Consider the following 18,110-nt stretch of genomic DNA (forward strand, 5'->3'; position numbering starts at 1 on the left):
ATTCGAAGCAATTTAGGAAAAACAAAATTGTTACTTTGTGTACCCCTTGAATGGATAAAAATGTAATTTGTCAACTCTAAAACATCTACTCTGTCGATTGTATTCTAAACGTCAGCTCGCTGAAAGATCAGAATTGTTATTGGGGATTTTCAAATGAATCATTTCATAGTTTACAAATGTTTGTATTGAACTTTTATTTTGAGGCAATATGTCTTGAGTATTTGTTAACTTCGTCACTGATGGCTATTAAGATGATCTTTGTCAACGTATGCTTACACTATTGACGTATTTGCTGTGCTAGATCTAAGGGATAATGTTTCCTTTATAAATGTTTTAAGTTCTGAATCTAGAAAAACATGCCAAAATGCTAACAAAATTTGCCCTGAAGCATTATATAGCGCTATAAAATAAAACAAGTTTTGATATTTGTATTACATATTTGAATAATCTAATGTTAGAATTAAACCGCAGCGTCTGTTTACTACTGAAAACTATTTTTCTAAAAGCCAACTTATGCTTGATCCGAAATGTGGTTGGAGGATGTGACTCAATCGCGGAGCTTCAGAGTCATGCAGAGGCCAAATCAAGCTCCAAACAGCTCCGCTGTGCGCCTCTCAAATTGTGTAACTTTGTGGAGGACTACTTAGAGCTTCGCTTTGACATGATTGGTTGGTGGTGGGTGAGGCGGGAGGTCCTGTATAAACACCGTCAGCCTGCTCATTATTAGGCGGCAGGTTGGTGAGGGCAGCCTTTTCTGAGCTAAATTGACCAAAACCACATAAAACCTCACATAATTCTGCCCAAAAACTATTTCTCTCAACCAGTAGCATATGTACTTTTTAGGTAAGCAATGCCCACTTTATCAAAGGCACAAAATATTGTGCTTGTCCATTCCCAGCGCTCCACCAACGTTCTGTCCCCCCAAAAAACGAACATAAATCATGTATCAGTTATAGTATATGGTAGAAATAATGTGGCTTTTTCTGTAGCTTACAGGCTGGACATAAAGTTTATGACAACGTAATGAGGACCTACACTTTTTACATCATGCAGGTTTCTCCAATCAAATAGCCTAACCTAATTGGCGCTCAATCAAATAAACAATGCGCTGACATGTTAACAAACAACATATCCTAAAAACAGGACAGGTCAAAGTAAAATGGACAGTATGGAATTGACAATCACAAATGATGTCCAGGAGTTTCACCCTATTGTCATGATCAGTGGTTTCAAGTTTGTATCTACATTTTTGACAAGCTGATCATAGCAAAAAATAAAATATTTCTGCATTTCCCGCTATGTAAATACATTGCAAATAGGCCCGCGATAACTCTTGATAAAGTTGGGTAGCTAATATTCAGAGTTTAAATAGCCAAATGTATTTAGTCACAGGAATCAGGATTAATAACGCAATGCAATGGCCTGTTTTACAAACGGTGGGCCTAAAACATGTTCGGTTCAAATTTGGTGCAGTCCAGACAGGCCTTGATTTTAAAGTCCAATGACATATTTTTGGTCCGGTCCGCACCAAATCTGAACCAATCATAGACATCTATGTATGGTTCAGACTTTGTCCGGTCTGGACCAGACTTGATTTGGCCCAAACATAAACGTCTATAAATTACTTATTTTCAACTTTCATTCAGAACTGAAAATGAACCGGATTTCAACATCAGGAAAATACATATTTTTCAACGTCCGGAAAATATGCCTTTTCAACGTCCTGGAAAATAAACATTTTAAACATACGGGAAAAAAAACTTCCCCCCTTTCATTCAGAACTTAAATTGAACCTAACTTCAAAGTCTGGAAAATTCGTATTTTAGACGTAATTTTGCTTACTGGAACTATTCTAGTTTTGCAGGGTGTCATTTGTTGGTCTCGGCAAGGACCGGCCCTGTGTATAAACACTAACTCACTTCCTAGACAATTTCCAGCTCTGCAAAGAGCAAGAAGTATGAATGCCCTGCCTTCTGCTGTAAATACTGCATGGCCAATGCAGACATCAGATTGACCATGACGCGCATTTAATTCTGCTAGTTTATACAAAACTCCCAAATTGTAGTCAAGTAAATTCATATACTGACCCGTATGCGGTCAACGCTGATTGGTTCCTTACGCATGCATGCCTTGTGTACCGGAAGTGAATGTCGAGGACTGATGTGTCAGGAATTCTTTCAGCCGATGGTATGAAAGAAGATGGACACACTAAATAAACTGAAACAATTTGATGCATATCCGAAAACTCTTGAGGATTTCCGAATTAAAACATGCGGTGGAGCTACGGGTGAGTGTTTTTGTGCAAAGTTCTAGTTACAAGCATAACACTAATACTATCCCCAATTGCTAGCAGTAGCATAACCCATTCATAGACGCTAACTACCTTGAGCGCCTATATTGACGATATTATCTTCTGGCCGGCGAACTTTTGTTAAGAGCCCCGACGTTCGTTCTGAACGTTAAAACGCATCGCTTGCGGTACGGCTTTTGGAAACAAAAGGAACGTACCTTTTCATATCACCCAGAAATAATTTTACATTACTAAACCTTTTATAGAGTTAGGGTTCCCACACAGCCATATTTCCATGTTAGAGCTATTGTTTACGGAAAACAGACAGAAGGCAGAGGCGTACTAATTAGCTAGCTAAGTCTCCGAACACCTGTGTGTAAACGGAAGAAGACGACACAAACGTGTTGTCACTGAAAAATACTGTCAGCTGCAACTGTTAAAACAGGGTACAGTAAGTGTATATTTAGCATTTGTGAAATTATTTTGATGTGAGGGCTTTATAGGTTTCTAGAACCGTACCGTAATTGAGAATCTGTATGGTAGTATTGGCTGTTTTGTCTGCCAGAGCCTAAATCCTTGGATTATAGAGTATCACAGTATGAGTGAAATACCCATAAAACCTAGCGGTCAAACAGGGAAATGGTTACTTTCGTTTTTCCACAATTCAATTTTACCATAGGAGATTCTAGAACCATTTAATAAGATCTGTGTTTCGTGTAGGTTTATCCTGGCGTGACATTTTGATAACCGTGTAACTCTCTCAGACAAGGTGACATCAATTTATTTGCCTGTATTTACCCCCAAAAAATGAAACACAAATTAGCTGCTAATGTGGCTTTCATAAATAACTACAAATGACATGATGATCTGGAGGAGACTGCCGAATTGAGACAACGGTAAAATTCTCTGGATTAACTATCTAATGTTAGCTAAATGTAGTAATTAATACATTGGCTACATTTCTTTAGATTTACCTCTTAGCAAAGGTGCAAGCTAAAGATAGGTGCTTGCAGGGATTTGTTTTGATACTAATTAGCATTTTCCAATCTGGAAAATGAATTATTATTTTCCAAATAGAGCCATATATCTTGATAAAAGTCACCTTGTCGGAGAGAGATTTACATGGTTATCAAAACGTCACTCCAGGGTAAGCCTACACGAAACATAGACCTTATTTTAAGTGTTTCTACATCTGGGGGGAAACGGATGACTAGCTACAATAGTTTGCTAAAAATCAATGGGATTTGGTGATATTCTGACATGCATTTTTGTCTTTCCCCCTTTTACAGTCACCATCATAAGTGGTCTCATCATGTTGATCCTGTTCTTCTCAGAGTTGCAATATTATCTCACGAAGGAGGTGGGTTCATGTGATTTTTTTTCCTGAAAATAGTCAGGTACGCTAGTGTAGGTATGCCAGCTAGGTATGTGGTTAAGAAGCTAGCTCTAGGGCCTCCCGAGTGGCGCAGTGGTCTAAGGCACTGCATCGCAGTGCTAGCTGTGCCACTAGAGAACCTGGTTCGAGTTCAGGCTCTGTCGGACCACGACCGGGAGAACCATGGGGCGGCGCACAGCGTCAGCCGGGTTAGGGGAGGGTGTGGCCAGCAGGGATGTTCCTGTCCCATTGCGCACTAGCGACTCCTGTGGCGGACCGGTCGCAATGCACACTGATACAGTCGCCAGTTGTACGGCGCTTCCTCCAACACATTGGTGCGTCTGGCTTCCGGGTTAAGCGGGCGTTGTGTCAAGAAACAGTGCGGCATGGTTGGGTTGTGTTTCGGAGGACGCACGGCTCTTGACCTTCGCCTCTACCGAGTCTGTATAGGAGTTGCAGTGATAGGATAGGACTGTAAACTACCAATTTGATACCATGAAATTTGGGAGAAAAAAGGGGGTAAAATAATAATTAATAAAAGAGGCTAACTCTGTGTGGACCATACTGAACGATTCTCTACTGGAGAACAGGCAACTAGGAGAACAATGGAGTTGAGCGGCGAATTGTGAGAGCGGACTGGAGTTCCGACATCGCATAAAATAACGTTTTTATCAAAAGCATTATATTTCAGAATAGCTTGCATTTACACTAGTCGTCGCTCAACTCCATTGTAAATCGTTGAGTTTAGTCGGCTAGGAGAACAGGGAACTAAACATCTAGCTAGCTACTCTGTTTAGGTTCAAGCTTTGCATGTCACACTTGTAAACTCTTAAGACAGACAGTGGTATTCAAACTTTTTCAGCCAAGCCCTATGCGATTTCAAAAAATGTGTAATTAAATGTCAAGTAAAATTCTGGTCTGATTAATCAGGCTGTAATGCACGATTAATTGGTATATACAGCCTGAAACATTGTTGTTTAAATGTTCCTTACAAGCCAGAATGTTGAATAAAATTACATTCGAACTTTACCGGTTGTCTGTGCAACCGGTAGAGTAAGGAAAGTATTGCTTACCCAACTTTTTAAAGAGCTGGTAGGTTTGCCCTGCTAGCTGAATGTGAGGGAACGTAATTCGGTAGTGTTTACATCGGTTGTGTCAGTAGATTGAAAATACACACCGGAAATACAAGCCAACAGAACCATATACCTACCAGCTCTCTAAAAGGTAGTGTAAACAATACTTTCATGTGGATATGTTGTAAAAAATGTAGGGCGGCTGCAGGACAAGCCGCACAGACAACCGTCAGAGTACATTAAAAAATATATATATATTCAACATTCTGGATTGTAAGGTACATTTACATGATTTTTCCACTCCATTGCCACCTGGGCAACTGGGAGTAGTAAACATATCAATGGTGGGTATAGTGCTAAAATACAATGACTGGCCTATTTGAGGATGATTAGAATATCACAAATGTTATGTTTTTCTTATTAAGCCATCTGTCATAACTTTTACCCACAATTCTTTGAAACTCCAGCTATGGGGCCCAGTACACTGCTTTATGACTTGCAAAAATTCATATCGTTCTGCCAACCCAGGTCCATCCTGAATTGTTTGTGGACACATCACGAGGAGACAAACTGAAAATCAACATTGATGTGATATTTCCTAACATGCCATGTGCCTGTAAGTAACTTTAGAAAATGAATTGTGTTCAGACCTAGCATGCATCATCACATTAACTTACATGTGCACAATTAAACCCTATATGTGCTTGTTTATGTGATGTTATAAACCGTTCAACAAAATGTCACATGAACAAGGAACAAAATATGACATTTTAACTGAATGTGTAAGGTTAGGCCTACTTCAACTTAAAATCTTCGGTAATCTCTTTAGGAATGTACATGAAGCTATAGGGTAATTGCACAGTTGAAGTATATGACATTTGTAACCACCTTGTCCTTCAGATCTAAGCATTGATGCCATGGACGTTGCTGGAGAGCAGCAGTTGGATGTGGAACACAACCTGTTCAAGCAAAGGCTCGACAAGGAGAGCAATCCTGTCACTACAGAGGCAGAGAAGCACGGTAACCATCTTGTTAATTAGCTTGCTTGCAATTTCATTGTATTTCTTGAAGAGCATTCTACACCATGGAGAGCAGTGCGGTTTTCCCTCATGGGAAAATATAAGCTGTATGAATTGTATTAAATAGTTCATGTTTTTCACTGGGTCATGGAATTTGTTTTGTCATCTCATGTAGATTTGGGAAAAGAGGAAGGTGACATTTTTGACCCCAGTAAGCTAGATCCTGAGCGCTGTGAAAGCTGCTACGGAGCAGAGATGGAAGATTTGAAGTGAGTTTCCAAGACGGGAATGTCTTCCAAGACATTACAGAACATACAGTGCATCTACTACACCATCTTCCCATGACGGAAAAGGGGGTTTCTGTCAATTTCATAACTACAGTCCCTTGACTGTGAAATTGGACTTGCTACAATGTATTTGAGGTTTTGTTTTAAAATATGACTGCCCCCCACCTTTTTAAGACCTTAGATATTTTTCAGAACATAGACCATGAATGAATGAGCTTATCTATTGTCCAAAATTTGAGTGTGACCTTGACATATTTCCTGTGCTTTTCTGTAGGTGCTGTAACACCTGCGATGATGTACGAGAAGCCTATCGCAGGCGGGGTTGGGCCTTCAAGAACCCGGACACCATCGAGCAGTGCAAGAGGGAGGGCTTCAGCCAGAAGATGCAGGAGCAGAAAAACGAGGGCTGCCAGATCTTCGGCTTTCTGGAGGTCAACAAGGTAACTAGTCTTAAACTGATAATTTGGCTAAGTTCATAATCAAAAGAATAGTCAGTACTCGCACTCTGATTTATACTCCAAAAAATGATGTTTTATTTAATGGCTGACAGTGTTTAAACCATTGCCTGGTCTTCAAATGGTCAGGTTAGAAACAACATATGATTTGAAATGAATCATCACTTTTTGGGAGCATAATTCTGTGTGGTTATTTAAAAAGAAATAGGGATGGAAGTGTACTGTAACTGGGAGTTATATTTTGTGAGGTGCTTTAATGCATTTATATACATTTTCAATCTGCAAATATTATGTTCATTGTCCGACTTTCTTTTAAACTCTTTACTTTGTCTGTTTTTTTGTTAGGTGGCAGGAAATTTCCACTTTGCCCCTGGAAAGAGTTTCCAGCAGTCCCATGTTCATGGTAAGACCTGCATTTTACTGTCCTAAGTGTAGACAACCCAAATCTGATTTTCTTTCTATATCCAATATTTTTTTCTGACTGTCCACAAATTTTACATGTGCACCATATCAGATTTGTGCATTCACACTGATCTGAATTGGGCTGCCTATGTAAAAGTAAACTCTGGTCGAAATGGGTTGGTCCCCTGGTCTGATATCAATTATCCAAGGAAAAAAATAATTCTGTTTTCCATCAATACCCATGACAGAAAGTCAATCCTCTGAATTGCATAAAGACAAACAGGTAGCAGACTGATTTGGGTTGGAAATCGAAAATTGCTTACTTGCTACCAGAAACACCTTGTGATTTATTAAAACAGTCCGTCTCAGACCAGGTACAGACCCTTTTGTAGTGTAGTTAGCACATTCTCAGAGGATAGCAAGGAAAGACCAATGTTAACCGGTAAGTTCACTTGCAAGTCACTATGCCAGTAAAGGCATTTCTAGTGCATCCATAACTAATCTTTCCAGTAAAACACTCGTAAATCCTTTTGTAAATGGTGCATGTTTTTCTTTTTCATCGTTCCTTTCGTTGTCTTATGATAGACTTCTTCCCTTCTTTCCTAATAGGATCTGTTGCAATCTAAGTAATTAATTGTAGCTCTTTTTTTATCTCATGAAAACATCTGATCTTTATGGCAGAGGTGAAAATGTGTCAAACTAAGTAGCTCTTTTTTTCAACATATAAATGTAATGTTTTGACTGTAAATGGATAATTGACTCACTTGCTTTATCATTGTTGCCTACTAATAACACTAACATACTAATCAAGTTATTTTGCATTGACACTTACACTCTGGATAAATATGAATGTGAAATGTATTCATTTGTTTGGCAAACTGATTGCAAAACATTTATTGCAATGGATTTTACAAATTAAATAATGTTACTCGGCTTGACAGAAGTCTGAATTGCACTCCAACTGTGGAAGCGGGCATAAGAACAGAAGTCGTTACTATAAAAATTTGCTGATGTAACCTTTGTAACTGTGTGACAATACAGACATATTTGTCATTGAGGCACTGTTGTAATTTCATTTACCCTAATAACTAATTTCTCAAGAATTGCTGATAGAGTAGCATGGTACATAACCAGATGAAGTTGTAGGACCAAAGTACTAAACCCTCAACTTGCTTGGAGGCATTGAAAGGTGTCTTTTGTCATCAACACCATGTACAGAAAGCATATTGCAGAATGATTCACCAGCTCAATGCTGATTTTATTTGCTAGACTAGTACTACTGTCCATATCTGCTTAAAGGCAGAAATAAGAGACAAGAATCCCTTTTTGATAAGAATTTGGCCATATATGAAATACCAGATGTGATGAACCCCCTTCAGAGGCTTATTGCCTTTGGCCAGCCTCTTAGGACTGTGGCTTTTTCTATGTAGCCCAACATGCGTCATATAGTGACTCTTCTCTCTTCTTTCTGCAGTGCACGCTGTGGAAAGTAAGTCCATCTTTTTGTAGCTTTTATTTTGGTAGTAAACATCCCCCCTACCCTGGTCCCAGATCTGTTTGTGCTCTTGTCTACTCCCTTGCTGTCCTTGTCATGACAATGAGTTGGCATAAGAGCACAAACAGACTGGCCACATCCCTCCCTTCTAAATTGTCCAGTCAAATATCAAACTTTGTTTATGAAGAGGTTGTCAGTCAGAATTGACCCTGTTTAATTAAAGCACCAGAGCTGCTTCTAACTTGTGGTTAGAATAACCAACGTGTGATTGTTGGTTTGATCTTTATTGGAGGTGGTACAAGCAGTAATCTAGATCACATTTCTCAGGGCTCAACAATTATAACTTGTAATGGGAGAGTCGTAGATTGAGTAGTAAGCCCTCATACTCTAAACAGAACATAACTGATGATGCTATCAGATCACAGCATTACTAACATCTTGTCTCAATTTATTTTCAGTTCATGATCTGCAGAGTTTTGGACTAGACAACGTAAGTACATTTGACAAATCTTGTCTTGCCCAAGCAATGTTCTTTATACATGTGAGCACTTATTTGTGTTGTCCTACAGATCAACATGACTCACTTTATCAAACATCTATCCTTCGGGAGAGACTACCCTGGTATCGTCAATCCTTTGGATGGCACCGATGTTGCAGCACCACAAGGTTAGTCATCCCATTTATCAAAAGCGCCACACCAAACATTTGGCCTACTACCAGCAATTGAAATCACAGCATTTATTGACATAATTTCTCCATAGTTCTGGGACAAAGTGTGACATGGGAATGAGTTATGACAAAAGTCACACTATGTAATTATAAGTAAGTATGGTAGGTGGTCTCAGCAGCGGATGCCCATCCCAATGGACATAAATGTACCAAATGTGCCTCCACTCTGCATCATCGTCTTCCCAACTCCTCCCATCAGCTCTCTGCCTCTCATGCCAACCCTGAGGGCAGAAAAAAATACAGCATTTGAACAAAATGAAAAAACAATCGAGTTCTATTGAACAAACCACAATATGCAGTGTGGATGGCTGAAACAAAAACATGTAATGCCCAAGCACAGACTATGGCATTCTTACAAAGTGTATTGCATTTCAGTGTAGGCTTACTTGTAATAGGTAAATAGTTAGACGTTGGGTTAACTTAACTAACCTCAGACAGGAAAATGTTCCAAACATAGCACCAGCTGCCATCCCAACAGCGAAGCCCATCATGAATCCCATTTTAATTCTGTCAACGCAGGCTGGCTGTTGCTGGCCATACGGTCCTACTGCCACTGGCATCTGTATTGAAAGAAAGCACAACCATCAAAATCCATGGCAGGTTCATGAAACAGTTGCGCTAGCTAGGCGTTTGTAGCTAGCTTGCTACGTCATAACACTACGCCAGTGGCTAAGCTTAAACGGCAAGTTAGCTAGCTAAACTATCAACGTTATTTGCACAAGACAGACATTTGCCACCGAAAACAGATTGATATGTAGCGAACGTTAGCTAATGTCACGAACGTTGTCCACCCTTTATCTCGAGCTTCTGTTTACCCAGCTTCTAGCTAGCAGCGTTTTGGCTGGCTAACTGGTTTGCATGTCACCTAGGTCAGGCCTTGAAGACATTTGAAAAGATGGTTAACGCCCGACTATATGTTTTTTCTATCATCACTATTATTCGCTCTAAGCAGCACTTACCTTGGTTTATTGCGTAATGTGAGTTATCGGTCACTAGAGAAGACAACCCTTTTCGATGAGACTAGGTAGCTTGAAATGCTGTACTAACAGGCGGCCATTACTTGAGAGGATTGCGAAACCAACGCAGTAGAGACAAAGATCAGTTCGTGAACGATTCGTTTTCCTGAGTGAGTCGTTCATTTTAGTCGTTCCTTTGACCTGCTAGCTGCAATGAATTCTACAGCAGGATTCAAACGCGTTCCGACCAACAACTCTGTCATATGTGCGCAGGCAAAATAGATCATGCTGCAGGCAGCATAGAGAACAGATATTTTTATTTATTTATTTCACCTTTATTTAACCAGGTTGGCTAGTTGAGAACACGTTCTCATTTACAACTGCGACCTGGAATAGATAGTTGATAGCATGGTGCAAAAATGAATGCAATTAATTGACTATTGAATGTTATGATGGACACAGCTTTGAAGAACCATAACATACACAGACTCTGCTCAACAAACTCGAGAACGAATCGTTTGCGTTCCTGCATTTCGCGAATGAATTGTGCGTATCACACTCACGGCAGTCAAGCAATGAATTCCGCCAAGAGTCGTTCACGATCTAGTCCTTTTGCGGCCAAACTAGATCTCCGTTTCAAATGTACCAATAAATAGTCGTATTTGTAAGCTTAGTATTCAACAAATGTACATTTGTTTAAAGCACGCTTCTAAAAGTGTCACGAATGACAGCTCCAATAAACCCCTTGATGATGATGATGAACGAGAGGCTTGTAGAATCATGCCTATTTCGGGGGGGATGTGTTCATCGTTCGACGGTAGGGGTCCATCGTGCTCTGGGCATTACTGACTCAAATGAACGAAATTGGTCAACAGATTCGTTCTTCTGACTGGACGAGTTGAAAAGATCCGAGTCAGTGCAAATCAGAACTTCCCGTCACTTGATGGGTAAACCCGGTCCTTTTGAAATTATCCCTTTTGTGAACGTCGGGAACCGAATCGCATCTGTGATAGGATATACTGCAAATTTGAGCCCCAGACATCGATTATCTGTAGATAAGTTATACTAACATTCTCTGAAGAGGGTAATTCTTGACTCATTTTTTGATCATGTTTTTTTTTTTTTTGTAAATCAAAATGTATTTGTCACATGCGCCGAATACAACAGTAGACCTTACCGTGAAAAGCTTACTTACAAGCCCTTAACCAACAATGCAGTTTTAAGAAAATATTTACTAAATAAAGTAAAATTAAAAATAAAATAAAATAATAAAAAAGTAACTCAATAACGAGGCTATATATAGGGGGTACCAGTACCGAGTCAATGTGTGTGGGTACAGGTTAGTCAAGGTAATTTGTACATGTAGGTGGGGGTAAAGTGACTATGCATAGCTAAAACACTGAGCAGCAGCAGTGTAAAAACAAAGGGGGGGGACCATTTGATTAATTGCTCAGTCTTATTGTCCTACAGATCAACATGATCTGTTAATGAGCCTTTTGGACCCAGACTTTGTGCTCCGGTACCGCTTGCTGTGCGGTAGCAGAGAGAACAGTCTATGACTTGAGTGACTGGAGTCTTTGACCATTTTTTGGGGCCTTCCTCTGACACTGCCTAGTATAGAGGTCCTGGATGGCAGGAAGCTTGGCCCCAGTGATGTACTGGGCCGTACACACTACCCTCTGTAGCAGCCTTGCGGTCATATGCCGAGCAGTTGCCATATCAGGCGGTGTTACAACTGGTCAGGATGCTCTCGATGGTGCAGCTGTAGAATTTGTTGAGGATCTGGTCTCCTGAGGGGGAAAGGGCATTGTCGTGCCCTCTTCACGACGGTCTTGGTGTATTTGGACCATCGTAGTTTGGTGGTGATGTGGACACCAAGGAACTTCAAGCTCTCGACTCGCTCCACTACAGCCCCGTTGATGTGAATGTAATTTTGTAATGTAAAAAATGTATTTGAACTCGCATTTCACGATCTGAGATAATGGTGGGCAAAGTTTTAGGCTTTACATTAGAAATATGCTATTTTTCTTTTCATAAATGTTTAAGCACTGAATGAAGAGTTGTTTGTGAGCCAAGTGAATGGCTCTTTTAGGTGAACAGAGCTAAAAGATCCTGCTCACCAAAAAGACTCAGAATGCCTGCTAATTATGTGATGTCAATCTATAGCGCCACTCTGCGTTCATGCTGAGTGAAATGTTGCATTTCTGCAGACTACATGGGTTCTGCCGCTACACATTACAAAACAATCAATTGTTTTATTCCAGCATCCATGATGTATCAGTACTTTGTGAAGATTGTCCCAACCATCTACGTGAAATGGGATGGAGAGGTGAGTATACATTAGACATGACAGCTGTGAAATGAACTCGGGTGGGTAGTTATTGACCATACCTACAAATTGTAGCTATTTGATGGAGTTAATTTATTTTTTATAGCTATATCACATTTAAATTAAGTGAATTCATTATTAATTGTTGTATATTTCCCTGTGCATGACTGTTTATGCATGCTAAGAAAGGTACTTAGGCGTCATGGACAAACAGGGACGTCTTTTGTATTGCTTGTGTCTTACAGGTGGTTAAAACAAACCAATTCTCTGTCACCCGACATGAGAAAGTAGCCAATGGGCTGATCGGAGACCAGGGCCTACCTGGGGTGTTTGTATTATATGAACTCTCCCCTATGATGGTGAAATTCACAGAGAAACAGCGGTAGGTAGCTTCAAACAAAATTGAAAATCCATATACAGTTGAAGTCGGAAGTTTACATACACCTGCGCCTTCTTCACCACGCTGTCTGTGTGGGTGGACCATTTCAGTTTGTCCGTGATGTGTACGCCGAGGAACTTCAAACTTTCCACCCTCTCCACTACTGTCCCGTCAATGTAGATAGGGGGCTGCTCCCTCTGCTGTTTCCTGAAGTCCACGATCATCTCCTTTGTTTTGTTGACATTGAGTGTGAGGTTATTTTCCTGACACCACACTCCGAGGGCCCTCACCTCCTCCGTGTAGACAGTTTCGTCGTTGTTGGTAATCAAGCCTACCACTCTAGTGTCGTCTGCAAACTTGATGATTGAGTTGGAGGAGTGCATGGCCACGCAGTCGTAGGTGAATAGGGAGTACAGGAGAGGGCTGGGAACGCACCCTTGTGGGGACCCAGTTTTGAGGATCAGCGGGGTGGAGATGTTGTTGCCTACCCTCACCACCTGGGGGCGGCCCGTCAGGAAGTCCAGGACACAGTTGCACAGGGCAGGGTCGTCGACCTTAATGACGAGTTTGGAGGGTACTATGGTGTTAAATGCTGAGCTGTAATCGATGAACAGCATTCTTACATAGGTATTCCTCTTGTCCAGATGGGTTAGGGCAGTGTGATGGCGATTGTGTCGTCTGTGGACCTATTGGGGCGGTAAGCAAACTGGAGTGGGTCTAGCGTGTCAGGTAGGGTGGAGGTGATATGGTCCTTGACTAGTCTCTCAAAGCACTTCATGATGACGGAAGTGAGTGCTACAGGCCGGTAGTCATTTAGCTCAGTTACCTTAGCTTTCTTGGGAACAGGAACAATGGTGGCCCTCTTGAAGCATGTGGGAACAGCAGAATAGGATAAGGATTGATTGAATATGTCTGTAAACACACCAGCCAGCTGGTCTGCGCATGCTCTGAGGATGCGGCCGGGGATGCCGTCTGGGCCTGCAGCCTTGCGAGGGTTAACACGTTTAAAGGTTTTACTCACGTTGGCTACAGTGAAGGAGAGCCCGCAGGTTTTGGTAGCGGGCCGTGTCAGTGGCACTGTATTGTCCTCAAAGCGAGCAAAAAAGTAGTTTAGTCTGTATGGAAGCATGCATCGTGGTCCGCGACGGGGCTGGTTTTTCTTTTGTAGTCCGTGATTGACTGTAGACCCTGCCACATACCTCTCGTGTCTGAGCCATGGAATTGCGACTCCACTTTGTCTCTATACTGACGCTTAGCTTGTTTGATTGCCTTGCGGAGGGAATAGCTACACTGTTTGTATTCGGTCATGTTTCCGGTCACCTTGCCCTGATTAAAAGCAGTGGTTCACGCGTTCAGTTTTGCGCAAATGCTGCCATCAATCCACGGTTTCTGGTTGGGGAATGTTTTAATAGACGCTGTGGGTACAACATCACCGATGCACTTGCTAATAAACTCGCTCACCGAATCGGTGTATTCATCAATGTTGTTGTTCGACGTTATGCGGAACATGTCCCAGTCCACGTGATCGAAGCAATCTTGAAGCATGGAATCCGATTGGTGGGACCAGCGTTGAACAGACCTGAGCGCGGGTGCTTCCTGTTTTAGTTTCTGTCTATAGGAGGGCGGGGTAGGGCTTTATATGCGTTGCGGAAGTTAGAATAACAGTGATCTAGGGTTTTGCCAGCCCTGGTAGCACAATCGATATGCTGATAGAATTTGGGGAGCCTTGTTTTCAGATTAGCCTTGTTAAAATCCCCAGCTACAATAAATGCAGCCTCAGGATATGTGGTTTCCATTTTACATACCGTCGATGTGTCTGCTTGGAGGGGAATATACGACTGATTATGGTCGAAGAGAATTCTCTTGGTAGATCATGCGGTCGGCATTTAATTGTGAGGAATTCTAAGTCAGATGAACAAAAGGACTTGAGTTCCTGTATGTTGTTATGATCACACCACGTCTCGTTAATCATAAGGCATACATCCCCGCCCTTCTTCTTACCATAGAGATGCTTGTTTCTGTCGGCGCGATGCGTGAAGAAACCAGGTGGCTGTACCGACTCAGATACCGTGTCTCGAGTGAGCCATGTTTCCGTGAAACAAAGAACGTTACAGTCTCTGATGTCTCTCTGGAAGGCAACTCTTGCTCGGATTTCGTCTACCTTGTTGTCAAGAGACTGGACATTGGCGAGTAGTATGCTCGGGAGCGGTGCGCCCGTCTACGGAGCCTGACCAGAAGACCGCTCCGTCTGCCCCTTCTACGGCGTCGTTGTTTGGGTCGCCGGCTGGGATCCGATCCATTGTCCTAGGTGGTAGGCCAAACAGAGGATCCGCTTCGGGAAAGTTGTATTCCTGGTCGTAATGTTGGTGAGTTGACGTTGCTCTTATATCCAATAGTTCCTCCCGACTGTATGTAATAAAACCTAAGATTTTCTGGGGTAGCATTGTAAGAAAATAACATATAAAGGATCCGTCAATCACCACCTTCCGGAGACACCTGAAACCCCACCTCTTTAAGGAATACCTAGGATAGGATAAAGTAATCCTTCTCCCCCCCCCCCCCCCCTTAAAAGATTTAGATGCACTATTGTAAAGTGGCTGTTCCACTGGATGTCATAAGGTGAATGCACCAATTTGTAAGTCGCTCTGGATAAGAGCGTCTGCTAAATGACTTAAATGTAAATGTAAATAAAAAAACAAAATACTGCATAGTTTACTAGGAACGCGAAGCGATGCGGCCATCTCTGTCGGCGCCTGAAGAGTGACTGATGTTTTGAGTTCCTAACTGATGTCTTGAGATGTTGCTTCAATATATCCACATAATTTTCCTCCCTCATGATGCCATCTGTTTTGTGAAGTGCACCAGGCCCTCCTGCAGCAAAGCACCCCCACAACATGATGCTGCCACCCCCGTACTTCACGGTTGGGATGGTGTTCTTCGGCTTGCAAGCCTCCCCCTTTTTCCTCCAAACATAACGATGGTCATTATGGCCAAACAGTTATATTTTTGTTTCATCAGACCAGAGGACATTTCTCCAAAAAGTAAGATCTTTGTCCCCATGTGCAGTTGCAAACCGTAGTCTCGCTTTTTTATGGTGGTTTTGGAGCAGTGGCTTCTTCCTTGCTGAGCGGCCTTTCAGGTTATGTCGATATAGGACTCGTTTTACTGTGGATATAGATACTTTTGCACCTATTTCCTCCAGCATCTTCACAAGGTCCTTTGCTGTTGTTCTGGGATTTATTTGCACTTTTTGCACCAAAGTACATTCATCTCTAGGAGACAGAACGCATCTCCTTCCTGAGCGGTATGACGGCTGCATGGTCCCATGGTGTTTATACTTGCAAACTATTGTTTGTACAGATGAATGTGGTACCTTCAGGTGTTTGAAAATTGCTCACAAGGATGAACCAGACTTGTGGAGGTCTACAATTTTTTTTCTGAAGTCTTGGCTGATTTCTTTTGATTTTTCCCATTATGTCAAGCAAAGAGGCACTGGGTTTGAAGGTAGGCCTTGAAATACATCCACAGGTACACCTCCAATTGACTCAAATTATGTCAATTAGCCTATCAGAAGCTTCTAAAGCCATGACATCACTTTCTGGAATTTTCAAAGCTGTTTAAAGGCACAGTCAACTTAGTGTATGTAAACTTCTGACCCACTGGAATTGTGATACAGTGAATGATAAGTGAAATAATCTGTCTGTAAACAATTGTTGGAAAAATTGCTTGTGTTGTGCACAAAGTAGATGTCCTAACCGATTTGCCGAAACTATAGTTTGATAACAAGAAATTGGTGGAGTGGTTGAAAAATGAGTTTTAATGACTCCAACATAAGGGTATGTAAACTTCTGACTTCAACTGTAGCATTGTCAGTGTGTAGCCTATATAAATAGTAAGATGTGTGTTACATCTAACATGTTTGCTCTTTTTTTCAGATCATTCACTCATTTTCTCACAGGAGTGTGTGCCATCATAGGCGGTGTATTTACAGGTGGGCACCTCTGCATTCAGACAAACAAAAGGGTGTAATGGGTTTGCTAAAGATGTTGCATAAAGCTTATTTCATTATTCAATGTTTTTTATTATTTTCACTGGGATAGCGTACACAGATGTTTTGACTTTCACATTTTACAAATGCAGTACGCATAGCAAACACATTTTTCACTCACTACATCTTCAATATAATTTAATCTTGTTTATAATTAGTGATGGCTTTCTCAGTTGAGGTACCATGCAGTATTGGAGGTAGATGTTATTCATTTGTTGGAATGAACCATATGGACAGTGGTTCTACTGTATGTGTGTCAATGATATGTCATTTTATATACTGTATCTTGTATATTTTTCCCAGTGGCTGGACTCATTGATTCATTGATATACCACTCTGCAAAAGCCATCCAGAAGAAGATTGAACTGGGCAAAGCATCTTAGTGGAGTGTTTGACACGAGCAAACCAGCCTGTTCATCAGTCTCTGGAGGGGCCTATCTGGAAAGAGGAAGTGACTATAAACTGACTCACACTTCCTAACATGGCAAAAAACACTAAGAATCTGAAAAATCTCCCTCAATATGGAAAGGAACTTTGACTGCTGTCTCTCCCATGTTGTTCGTTTTACATCCCCATCCATACAAAGAATGAAAGACAGAATCACTGACCAGATTCATCCCCAGTCCTAACAAACTGTACGTCTATCAGTTGGTTCCCTGAAATTTTATTTTGCCATTCTCAGCTACCCTAAACATACTTCAGTGGCCAGTTGACATATTTATCCTTAAGTTTATCCCAAGCCTTAATTTCTAAACATGTACCCTTCTTTTACATCTGTATTGCTTCCCCATCACAAATTAAGTATTTGATATGATATGCGACCCAGGCAGGGTGAATGTGTTTTTTAATGTGTGTTCAGGGGTGTATTCATTAGTGCAAACTGAAGCAAAAAGTTTGGCAATGGAAACGAGAATCTCTTATTGGACAAGTTCAGGTAGGTCCCTCCCCGTTTTGGCCTGTTTGCTTCCAGTTGGTTCTTAGTGAATATCCCAGATTGATGGAAGCTCTGCCTGTCGTTGAGAGGACTACTTGAGGAGACTGGATTATGCAGTTTAATAATGTTTTTGTTCATTTGTTGTGATTGCACATTTTGAGATCCTATTCAGGGGCCTGGGTTGAGTGAAGGAGTGTGTGTGCAAGAGTGCACACGTGTGTGTGAGCGCATGTGTTGTCTGGTGCTGTACACAGCCTATTTTGTGTGTGGGAGAGATGTATTTATATTTTGATTGTCCTCAACTGTTTTTAAAATTACAAATAAATGTTGAATACACCA

At 41.3% G+C, this 18,110-nt stretch overlaps 2 protein-coding genes across 5 annotated transcripts; one reads left to right on the forward strand and one right to left on the reverse strand.

Annotated features, from left to right (window-relative positions):
- The first annotated feature begins 2,110 nt into the window (after positions 1-2,110).
- ergic3 (ERGIC and golgi 3) lies at positions 2,111-18,110 on the forward strand. 3 transcript variants are annotated; one of them, XM_071386510.1, is made up of 14 exons: positions 2,111-2,287; positions 3,580-3,650; positions 5,267-5,354; positions 5,639-5,758; positions 5,933-6,026; positions 6,319-6,484; positions 6,845-6,902; positions 8,376-8,390; positions 8,855-8,886; positions 8,966-9,062; positions 12,346-12,410; positions 12,656-12,792; positions 16,725-16,780; positions 17,141-18,110. In XM_071386510.1, exons 1-14 carry the CDS (start codon positions 2,200-2,202, stop codon positions 17,218-17,220), a joined length of 1,167 nt encoding a protein of 388 aa, XP_071242611.1. In that variant the 5' UTR covers positions 2,111-2,199; the 3' UTR covers positions 17,221-18,110. The 3 variants fall into 3 exon arrangements, 2 of the variants coding, with proteins under 2 accessions (XP_071242611.1, XP_071242617.1); XM_071386516.1 differs by lacking the exon at positions 8,376-8,390; XR_011672994.1 differs by lacking the exon at positions 8,376-8,390 and having other exon boundaries at positions 8,855-9,062.
- On the reverse strand, positions 8,639-10,938 carry romo1 (reactive oxygen species modulator 1). 2 transcript variants are annotated; one of them, XM_071386538.1, is made up of 3 exons: positions 10,645-10,938; positions 9,555-9,685; positions 8,639-9,346 (listed from the first exon to the last, which is right to left on the reverse strand). In XM_071386538.1, exons 2-3 carry the CDS (start codon positions 9,683-9,685, stop codon positions 9,238-9,240), a joined length of 240 nt encoding a protein of 79 aa, XP_071242639.1. In that variant the 5' UTR covers positions 10,645-10,938; the 3' UTR covers positions 8,639-9,237. The 2 variants fall into 2 exon arrangements, with proteins under 2 accessions (XP_071242639.1, XP_071242629.1); XM_071386528.1 differs by lacking the exon at positions 10,645-10,938 and adding an exon at positions 10,085-10,249.

This window comes from Salvelinus alpinus, chromosome 2, assembly GCF_045679555.1.
Source record: "Salvelinus alpinus chromosome 2, SLU_Salpinus.1, whole genome shotgun sequence".
Taxonomy (NCBI): domain Eukaryota; kingdom Metazoa; phylum Chordata; class Actinopteri; order Salmoniformes; family Salmonidae; genus Salvelinus; species Salvelinus alpinus.